At 34.8% G+C, this 10,804-nt stretch overlaps 2 protein-coding genes across 3 annotated transcripts; both read left to right on the top strand.

Annotated features, from left to right (window-relative positions):
• Positions 1 to 482: 482 nt before the first annotated feature.
• LOC127795693 (uncharacterized) lies at positions 483 to 4,407 on the top strand. Of its 2 annotated transcripts, none has more exons than XM_052327534.1 (6): positions 483 to 861; positions 1,208 to 1,301; positions 1,381 to 1,448; positions 2,299 to 2,355; positions 3,460 to 3,708; positions 3,809 to 4,407. In XM_052327534.1, the coding sequence occupies exons 1-6, from the start codon at positions 748 to 750 to the stop codon at positions 3,884 to 3,886; spliced, it is 660 nt and encodes a 219-aa protein (XP_052183494.1). In that variant the 5' UTR covers positions 483 to 747; the 3' UTR covers positions 3,887 to 4,407. The 2 variants fall into 2 exon arrangements, with proteins under 2 accessions (XP_052183494.1, XP_052183493.1); XM_052327533.1 differs by having other exon boundaries at positions 484 to 861; positions 3,813 to 4,407.
• A 5,806-nt stretch (positions 4,408 to 10,213) lies between these two features.
• On the top strand, positions 10,214 to 10,804 carry LOC127794849 (dormancy-associated protein homolog 4-like). Its single transcript, XM_052326105.1, has 3 exons — positions 10,214 to 10,493; positions 10,563 to 10,662; positions 10,777 to 10,804. The coding sequence occupies exons 1-3, from the start codon at positions 10,214 to 10,216 to the stop codon at positions 10,802 to 10,804; spliced, it is 408 nt and encodes a 135-aa protein (XP_052182065.1).

Genomic DNA, 10,804 nt, shown 5'->3' with positions numbered 1-10,804 from the left:
TTTTACTCACTATATAAAAACATATATATATCTATATATGAAAATAATTATTTTTACCTTTGTAGAGAGAACTAAAGCTATTAATTTAATTTTCTAATTTAATAGGAAGCCAACTTTTGACCAGTGGACAACTTGCTCAAGTGGCCTTCCTTTCATAATCCCCAACTAACTCTCAAAGACTGAATCTTTCTAATGTCATAGAACAAACCCTAAAAAATTAAACCTCCTTTCATAATCCTCAATTTAGGATTCAGATTACGAGGTTCAACCCCACCCCACCCCACCCCACCAATGCAATGCTGGCTCACAAAAATATATATAAATTAAAAGTACAGAACTTTCTGGAGACACCATCTCTGAAAATATCTAATCTAAGCTTTGAATCTCAACCCTTCATCCGCCAACATCTTCATCCAACAGCCCCCAGATAAAAACATGCAGCCAATGTTAATGTTAAATGAATTATAAATAAGCTCTGTTTCTGGAGGGTTCCTTCTTGGGGCTTTGGCGTTGAGAGAGAGGGGCTTTGAAACGCTTTTTCTCTCTCTCGCCACGCCAACAATGCGGAGGTTCCGTGTTCTACTGGGCCAGGACTGTGTTTTCTCGGGCGAGAATCAATAGATATTTTGTGGGTGGGGAGCAATCTGTCGACTTGACAAATATTTGAAAAAAAGGAGGGGGGGGGGGGGGGGGGGAGCGAGTGTTCGATCGGTTCTTGGTTGTTTCGGGGTTTGTTTTTGGGTGGGCATGTGTGAAATGGACGCCGGCGAAGAGAGGAAGGCTGATTTGTACGCTGTGTTGGGGTTGAAGAAGGAATGCTCGGCCGCCGAGCTCAGGAATGCTTACAAGAAGCTTGCTCTGGTCAGAATTGAACCAACGCTTTTGTTAACATGAAATTCCTAGGTCAATCGGTTTGTGTGAAATCAAAAAAGAAAAAAGAAAAAACCCCAATTATTGGGCTGAAATATGTCAGTTTTGCTCTGTTTTTCGCGGACCATTGGAGACCTGGATTTTCCCGAGAAAGTGGATTCAACTAGAAAACTTCCCTTCTTTGTATTATTTTCTGGGTTCCTTTTACTTCCTCTCTTCCGATTTGTTCCATGTAACGGGAAAGTTCCGGGAACGAATCTGGTTTCTTGAGGCTATGCTGTTCAATCGTTTACAAAATTTTCTGGGCAGTTTCTGAGCTCTGTTTCTGGTTTTCTAGAGATGGCACCCAGACCGGTGCTCGGCGTCGGGAAGCTCAAAGCACGTAGAAGAAGCGAAGAAGAAGTTTCAGGCAATTCAAGAAGCCTATTCTGGTAATACCAATTCTCTGGCAATTGCCGTTTGTTTAACGAAATCCCTTCTTCTTATTCCCTTTCTTTACACTGTTCATAGTTCTCTCCGACGCCGACAAAAGGTTCCTGTACGACGTTGGAGTCTACGACTGTAATGATGACGAAAACGTGAGCCTCTTGTCTTGCCCTGCTTTATTTTATCATTATTTTCTACGAAGAGAACCCTCAAATATTATCTTTTTAAGTGTGTATCCGATAAGTTCACGCCCAGCACACAGAAGTTCGTGCAGACCCGGATCCGGAGATTTGGATCCTAATCACGAGTTCCCCAACTTTATAGGGTCCCCCCTTGCTTTATTCTGGTCACATTGCTTTGGTTTTGATCCAATGAGCTCTCCTTTCCTTGCTGGTTACTGTGAACTTCAGCTTATTTTAATTGGCAACCTGTGGTAGCTGCTTGGTTTGGACATCAGATGCTTGCTGGCTTGCTTTGCTTGTTTTCAAGCATTTTAAGGTTTCTTAATTATTTGATTTGAACAGAGACTGGCCCACTAGGAAATGAGGCTAATTTTCCCAATGCATGGACCATGTTACTCTCCTCATTATTACAATTATTAAAAGGAATTGCCCTTAGTGCAAAAAGCTCCCCGCTTTGTAGGAGTCAGGGTTAGCAGAGGGTCGTCTTTGTACGCATTATTATCAAACTCAACTTGCTTGTTACTCTTCTTCTTTTTATAATTATCAAAAAAAAGGTTGTCCCGGTGCAAGAGGTTCCCCGCCATGTGGGATCCCGGGTTGGGAGGGGGTCATTCTTGTTCACAACATTACTCTCTTTGCGTAGCAAAGAGGTCGTTTCCAGTGAGCACAGAACCTTTTAGTCGCAGAGGAGCAATTGTAATTATTATTTGTCTACTTTTATTTTTAGGAGGATTGTAATCAGAATGGATTCAGTATGTATTTTTATTTATTTATGAGTAATTATTGAGGCAGATTTTAAATGTGCTTAATGTGATGGCAGGGAATGGGTGATTTTCTGAATGAGATGGCTGCTATGATGTGCCAAAACAAGCCTAATGTAAGCCTTTTATCCTCTGTCTTGCTAGGTAATGCTAATTTAAGTAGAACTTCTCACAAGAATGATGAGATTGATTAATATTTCTTCATTAAATAAAAATAATAACCCATTAATTGATGTATAATCGAATGTATGCAACTACCATATGTGGTGCTCTTGAATCAATTTCTTTTTCCATGTTTCTCAACCCAGTTCATCAAATGTAGCATGATATCGCTACGAAAAACACCCCCACATTGATGCTTGGTGGATCGAAAATAGCCTGAGAGCATAATTGCTCGTGAGTATGTTTCCCATCTCTTAGCTAAATAATTGAAGAGCGCAATGGACAAAATAGTTTGTGAGACAAATGCTCAATATTTCTGTTGTCAATTGACAAAGATGGTTAGATTTTCATGATACCATAATATGGTCATCATTTTTTGTTTCCGCTCCATAGATTGAAATGATTGGTGAGCTAAGATATTTGCAGTAAACCCCACACGGTTAGGTAAAAGCTTGATATGCTATCGTTAGTTTTGTTTTCCCTCTTTTTGACGAGTCAATATGGTCATTCTGTTTGTTTTCTGGTGTTCCTGAAGATGGAAGGATGGAGAGATGGCTGGGCCAGGCAGGTTTGAATGAGAACTCTGGGCCTGCAACCTCGTAGGTGGGAACAGTGTGGTGTGGGGCTCATGCTATTATGGGTTCTAATTTAGTAATGCAAGTTGTGGAAGCATATTAGCAATGGAACATTTTATGTGGAAACAACATATGTGCCTTCTCGGGGGTCCTGGGGAACAATGGATTAGTATAAGGAAACCACCAGCGAAGGTTATTAACAACATTCATGGAACCCACAGAACAATCAGAGGTTTGCTACGAAACAAGGAACAGAGGTGTTGGGATGATCCTTATCGTTATTAAGCCAAAAAAAATTGGGAATTTTGATTCTACCTGCCATAACACTCTTGAGACATCTCCTTATCTCGATTTCTTGTTTGTTTATTAGTTTGCAGGCCAAGCCTGGTTGGTTAGTAATAATAATTGTTGTGGTAGGCCTTGTGAATGCTAATATTTGAAGATAAATTTGGTTTTGAAATGGAGATTTGTGAAATTCCGCAGGGAAATGGGGAGGACAGCTTCGAAGAATTGCAGGAGTTATTCGAGGAGATGATTCAAAGCGATATTGAATCGTTTGGTTCCACCTCACAGACCGCGACTCCTCCCTCGTGCTCGTCCTCCTTGTATGCGTCTTGTGGTGAGAGCTCCAGTGCCACCAACAAGCGCAGTTGCTCTGAGATGAACTCGGGGAAGGAGAAGACCGAATCCTCTTCTGGCTTCCACGCAGGCTTCGAGGGCTTCTGTTTTGGGGTTTGTTCTCTCTCTCTCTCTCTCTCTTTCCCTCTAGCATAACTGCCTTTTTTTTACCCTCCTTTTCTCTTATGGAGATTTATCTGTTGCTTTGGTGAAGACAGGCAGAACATCAGCAAAACCCGAGGAGGGGGAGAGGAGGAGGAGGGGGAGGAATGCCCGGGGCTGCCGGAGATAGACGGCGGGGCAGGAAGCAGAAGGTTTCTTTCGGCCACGGCGTCTCGTCTAGCATATCTACTTGATGGTGCAGTGCAATCAATAGCTTCACAATCAGCCTAACATGGATGCTTACTGATGAAGATTTATAAGCCGGTCCGGCATGGACGAGACACCAGGCATTAGATAGAGAGCTTCTCTAGTCATTCTTTTGACCCTTCTGTGATAGTAGGACAAGTGTCCCATTTCTCTGGGAAAGATATGCATCCTTGAGGCCTGTGGGTGCCCTTTGGTGGTGGTGGTGCTCTCTCCTTGTGTTCTCAATATTTAGTGCTTGGATTCAACTAAAACTAAGCAACATAATTGCACAACAAAGGAAGAACTTGTATGGAGTTGTCATGAAATGTTTTTTTTTTTTCTTTTTCTTTTCTTTTTTTCTCTTTTCACAAATGTCAACTACTCGGATTTGGATTTGGGTTTAAGTTAGGTCTCCTTTCGATCCATTTAATCGAATTTGGTTGTGAGCATGTATTTAATTGTCTAGACTTTGGTTTCATAATCTTTTTGAATGGTCTCGATATGAATTTATTAGATTTGAGTCGATTAAGACAAGACTTGGACTTATTCAAAATTAAACATGTAACGTATTATATAAATGTATTATTGAACAAAACAAATAATAATAAGGTGTAAACTAAGTGACCCAATTTAATTGCAGTATTAATGTTGTATATATAATGCATTAGACAGACATACATTATTTGGGGGAGATGAATTAGGCTTGGGGATTGTTCTAATTTGGCTTTACTCCTTGAAAACCTTATTTATTGTACTTTTTTTATTCACTTAAAAGGTAATAATAGGTAAGTGTGTGTAAACGTGTCGATTCAATTATCAAATTAATTGAATTTTATTAACTAATTAAATTAAATTGATAAGTAAGATCGAATTGAATCAATCGATTAATTAAAAAAATTGAACTAATTAATAAGTGAAAAACTTGAACTCAAATGTATAAATTGAATCGGATTGATAAAATTAAATAAGCGTAAAAAAAATGAAGAAAATTGAAATAATAAAAAAAATATATAAAATTGAAGAAAACGATGTCGTTTTATAAATATCAAAACCACATCGTTTTAAAATTCAGTTAGTTGGATTCTTCCAACCAAAAAATAGAAATAAAAATCGAAAATCAAACTTTTAAAAAAAATTAATCGAACCTAAATGATATAAGAAAAAACTTAACCAAACTGACAAGTTCAGTCGGTTCAATTCGATTAATTCAAGTAAATCAAATTTTTACTCTTCCTTAATAATATGTGATGATTTTTTTTGGTTGGGATTTTCTTTTTACTATTAAAAAAATACAAAAAAGTTATTAAGAGGCTTAAATTTAATATTTATAACAACACTTTTTATCGATATCTTATAATTTTATATTAACATAATATTGTATAAGATATCAATACAAAATATTATTATAAATATTTTTTTTTCTATAAGAAAGAGTATATTAATTGAAAAAATCACAACACATTAACAAATTATGTTAAGAAATATCTCAAGCAACCATAAAGAATAAAGAAATTTAACACATTGAAAACACCAAAAACAAACTAAAGGCAAAGATAAACTATCCCCATAGCATATTCAATTATTAAAAAGAAAAGTTAGGCAGACAAATTCAAGTTGGATCTTGATATTAAGGGTGTGCAATTTAACAATTTGGTTACCAAATCAATTAAATTGAACTTGGGGAGAAAATTTGAACTCAAATTAACTTAAAAAATTGAATTAATTAATAATTAAAAAAATTGAACTGAACTGATTAAATTAAAAAAATATAAAAAAAAACACTAAAATAACTAATAAAAAACACACAAAATTGAATAAAATAATATCATTTTATAAATATTAAAAAAATATTATTTTAAAGTTTGGTCAATTCGGTTAATTCAGTTATTCCAACAAAAAAATTGAATCGAAAATCAAAAATCAAACTTTTTTAAAAAATTAATCGAATTGAATTGATGCAAGAAAGAAATCGAATTGAAAAGACAAATTTAGTCAGTTAGTTTGGATAAATTTAACTTTTACTCTTCTTTATCTAATATAAATATTAAATTTAAGTTTCAAAATAACAATTGGTATAAAAAGAAAAGAAAGTTGGGGGAGCATGTGGGTGAGGGGCACTGAGGACAATGAATACTTGACAAAAGACTAAGTAGCGAAAAAATAGACAAAAGAGAGCCATAGATGTTGCTTTTTGGGTTTAATGGGGATGGGACTTTCAAGGTGGTGAGGCTGCCTGGCTGTGGCTCCAATTGGCTCTTACAAGATGCCAAAAGCTCCAAATCAAATGCTCATCACTCATCACTCCTTCATATCTTCAGCCCCAAAATATCACCCATTGACTTCCACCAACTTTAGCTTGCAGCTGTCCTGTAAATGATATTTAGCAAACTTGCAGGCTTCTTTTCATCACTTTAGTTCATTATATATTCAGCAGCCAACTTGCAAGGTTTCTCTATGGCTTCTTGATGTTGTATTCAATTGCAATTATTTATTTATTTATTTAATATTTTTTTATAAATAAGAAATTCATAAAATTAACCAAAGCAATCTGCAACTCTAAATTAGGCCATCTCTTGAGCCTCACAACAAAAGACCAAAAAGATTAACGAAGCTAAAAAAACAAAAGAATATACAGTTATTCTAACAATAAGAAAGAATAAAATATACAAATATCAGGAGAAAATCATTATTAATGTCCTATTATAAGATTATCTAGAGAAAGTACATTTTCTAAACATTATAACTTAGGGTGTCAAAACATACTCATGATTTAAGTTTTCGTGAAACATTAAAGGTGATTCAATTATGTTTAGTTACTATTTGATATTTCTCCAATTTTGTTTTATTTCTCGTGCTCTCTTTATGTGCATCTTTTCATGTCTTAAGAGTGAGTTTGAGAGAATAAAAAAAAATAAAATTAGAATATAATAGGATTGGATGCTTTATTTTTTTTAACTTCAAGTATAATGTGAACAATCTAATTCTAACAAAAAGGTAATAAGACAAACAATTGATAATCCATACGGAAAACCTAACAAGTGATGCCAAAACAACACAATTTGTAGTTTGATCCTTAGAAGAACAATAATTGTTGCTAAAGAGATGAAGTTCGATGGGTGAGATGGCAAGAAGACACACAGATAAACACGTTTTTTTTTTTTTTTTTTTGGTGGGGGGAGGAGAAAATTTGATTGATATGAAGAATGAAAGGGCATTGGCTTCAACTTGTTGCCTAATGAATGTACAACAAATAAAATAGTAAGAAGTGGCATTCAACTCCCCACCTTTCTTCCAATAAGAAAGGCCCCAACTTGTCCACTTCATAGGCTTCTTCTTCCTTCTTCTCTAACTTGTTCCTTTCATTCATCAACTTGCAATATTGAATTTGAAAAGTAACAATTAAAAAAAAAAACAAGTTGGCTTAGAAAAGTTTATTGTAGTGTTTGGTAAAGGGCATTTTCAACGTGCAAGGTTTCTCAATTTATGAGAAAAAAGAAATAGTCATATTCATATATTAAAGTGCTATACTTACAAATAAATTTAACAAATAATCCTTATAATTAAGCTGGTAAAACTTATAATAATTATAGCTAAAATCAAAGTTATTATTAATCATTTTTTATAATGTCAAAAACATATGAGGTCCTTTGATCACAGTCAATTTTTTGAGTGCAATTTTGTTCACCCCCTTTAACAGGGATGAACATAACCCTCAGTCTTTTGAGAGTTAAAATTAACAGAAAGACAGTCAAATAGCAAGTCAAAGTACTGTCCCTCTGTTAATTTTAACCCTCAAAGGACTGAGGGTTATGTTCACCCCCGTTAAAGGGGGTGAACAAAATCGCACTCTAATTTTTTGCCCGAATCTATCTTGTCATATTTAAAACTCATGGTCTGCTTATTTCATGGCTCCGGGTGAATAGACATGTTCGCCGTGAGGTGAAGTCTGAGAATATAACTTCTTGAATAGAGACAAGTGACAACAATTCTAAAATTTAAGAGACTTATAGAGAATAATTGAACTAGTCGTCCTAATTTCTTTTAAGGATCTCTATAGTGTTTTCTATTTAGTGCTGTTGAGTTTACTTAAAAATTTTGGTTTCATATAATATAGTTAGAGATTCCTATGAAGTTATTTTATTAGCAACTTTATGAATTACGGTATTTATATAGCATATAACTTGCTTTTTCACTCATTTCTTCATTAATAAAATCTTACGTCGACCCAAAATTGAGTCCGCAACTATATATATATATATATAATCTTTAAAAATTGTAACTTTTGGTAGGTTAAAAAATTATTAGAGGGCGACTCTTATGTATGTTTAAAAAAATATTAAAAAAGTTAAATAAAATTTATTAGATGATGCTTGACAGTAATAGTTTATTTATTTAAATTTATTCGTTAAAATTCTAAACAAAGTGAGACTTAGTGTAACGGTAAAATTATTTAAGAAATTAATTATTATTTAAGCAATTAGGAGTTTAAATTTTATTAGCCTAGTTAATTTTTAATGGGCCAATGGGCAAATTTTATATCATAAAAATAAAAAAAAAATCTTAATGGGCCATGAACGGGCCATACAAGACTTGTGGCCTAGTTCGGGCCCAAATATTTGAAGGGTTAGTTCTGGACTTATACCCAAATTAGATGACCAACAGCTAATGTTTGGAAATTGGACTTAACCTAATCTCCCTCTGGGCTTTGTGGAAAAATAAAAATATTTAAATTTAACACTTGGAGTAATATTTTATATTAATTATTAGATATTCATGGATGATTATTTATTGCATTGAAATAATCACCAATGAGTATTTGATTATCAATATAGAGTGTCACCACAAATGTCAAACTTGAATGTTCACATTATATTTTTGTTTCGTAAAACTAGAATTGTTGAATCCAATAGACAAATTTTGATTAATTTTTTTATTTCATTTTGGTTAAATAAGTTTTTTCAGGATTTCAGTTTGATTTGATTATAAATTTAATTAATTTGGTTTAATTTCCAAATTACTCTATAATCCATCAAATTAACCAAATGTTAATCTTTATTATTAATAATAGTCACAGTTCACAAGACTTAATTATACTAGATAAGATCGGCTACTTGAATTGTAAATTCATATTCGTCTCTATCTATGATTATATTCTTTATAAGAGCCTTATCTATCGTGTTACAACCAAAAGTTTCTACCAAATTTTTTTGATCTTTCTTATTTTTGCTACAAAAATTTTCTTTTATCAAAAATATTGTAATATAATATATATAATTAAAATTATAATCTCACTACCAAACGCCTATTTGAAATAAATGAATTTATTTTTGTTATGCTTAATAATAAATCTAAATATAAAAAAATAAACCCACAACACATTGAGTGAGCCTATCATAAGACTAATTCGAGACACTATTAAAAAACCCAAGTGTGTAACTAAAAAAAAGAGTCAGGTGATTAAGAGAAGTTAGTCGAGCGAGGTCTCTCGCCACTTGACTATCGAGAGACATCACTCAATTTCCAATTACAACTTTTTATGTTTGAAATGAAAAAATTGAATGGAATTCATAGAATTCAACAATATTAAATCAAATTTTACTAAGAAGTTTTGAGTATAAACTTTGTTCATGGACAAAAATAACTCGTTTCTCCCTTGTCAGTGACTCTAACCCTCGCCACTCTACTAAGGATTGTAAGCAAAGTCCTTTGGGATATAATTTTATTTAATTTTTAGTTTTATTTAAATTATTGAATATAATATATTTAGTTAATTCCTAAATTTTATGTGAAATTCAATACAAACGAATTTGAAATTTTGAGATTCACTCCTTCCAAATGAAGCCTAAATTTGAGATGGCTTGTTTTAGATCACAGCGTAATTATCAACCAAAAATTGCTTAGATTTTGAGGGCTGCAAATGAAGAAGCCATATTTGATATGGACCTCTCTCTCTCTCTCTCTTCCTGTGTTTTAGGAGGGCATGCGAGTGGTGGTGGTGGCGGAGGAGGTGGAAGCTCCATTTCAAGCTCTATAAGAAGCCGGCAATGGCGAAAGCTCAGAGATAATATTATCTATAGTTATATGTATATATATTATATATTTTATCAATAATAAAACCAATAAGCATTAACCCATCTCTGATCTCTTCGTAACAGTCGCAGCGGGTGGTGCACCACCACTGTATATATTATAATTACACGCAGATCATCATCATCGCCACCGCCGCCAAGAGCCACCCGGCCATTCCGGTTGTTACAAGAAGAAGGAAGACATGGGTTTCCTCCACAAGCTTTGGGACGAGACGCTCGCCGGCCCTACCCCCGACTCCGGCCTCGGAAAGCTTCGCAAGTATGACTCTTTCTCTGCCACCCGTTCTCCGCCGGTGATCGATATCAATAGCCCCGACGACATCCCCATCTCCCGCTCCATCACTATCCTCCGGTGCCACTCCTCCACCTCTTACCGCGGTTCCTCCGCCCCCTTCTTCGCCGACTCCAGCTCCGTCCCATCCTCCCCCGCCGGCCCCACCTCCCCTACCTCCCCATTTTCCCGTAAGTTATTTCATTAGTTCTATAAAATTAAGAATTTGAGGAAGTTAGGTAACATTCCCGATCTTCCAGCCACGGGAAACTCGGCTCGAGAAGATTTCAAGAGGTTGCTAAGGAGAAGATCTGCAAGGGAACCGCTGGAAGATCCAAGAAGTCTGGCCATTTCCGACTGGTTATCTCTTTCATTTGTTCACACACACATACATACATATATATATATATATATATCAAATTAAAAGCTTGCATTAATTCGTTAGTAATATATGAGCATGTTAATCTGTTGCAGGGTAGTGATGAATGCCTTGGATCATTGA

The sequence above is a fragment of the Diospyros lotus genome, chromosome 2, assembly GCF_014633365.1.
Source record: "Diospyros lotus cultivar Yz01 chromosome 2, ASM1463336v1, whole genome shotgun sequence".
Classification (NCBI taxonomy): Eukaryota; Viridiplantae; Streptophyta; class Magnoliopsida; order Ericales; family Ebenaceae; genus Diospyros; species Diospyros lotus.
The sequence above is the reverse complement of the archived record's forward strand: the minus strand, read 5'-3'. Positions and strand labels throughout refer to the sequence as shown.

Excerpts from the sequence above, each read along its gene's own strand:
- LOC127794849 (XM_052326105.1), top strand. The coding sequence starts at position 10,214 with ATGGGTTTCCTCCACAAGCTTTGGGACGAGACGCTCGCCGGCCCTACC. Across the intron at positions 10,494-10,562 it reads CCCTACCTCCCCATTTTCCC|CCACGGGAAACTCGGCTCGA; the intron begins GTAAGTTATTTC and ends CCGATCTTCCAG. Across the intron at positions 10,663-10,776 it reads AGTCTGGCCATTTCCGACTG|GGTAGTGATGAATGCCTTGG; the intron begins GTTATCTCTTTC and ends AATCTGTTGCAG.
- LOC127795693 (XM_052327533.1), top strand. The coding sequence starts at position 748 with ATGTGTGAAATGGACGCCGGCGAAGAGAGGAAGGCTGATTTGTACGCT. Across the intron at positions 1,302-1,380 it reads AATTCAAGAAGCCTATTCTG|TTCTCTCCGACGCCGACAAA; the intron begins GTAATACCAATT and ends CACTGTTCATAG. Across the intron at positions 2,356-3,459 it reads TGTGCCAAAACAAGCCTAAT|GGAAATGGGGAGGACAGCTT; the intron begins GTAAGCCTTTTA and ends GAAATTCCGCAG.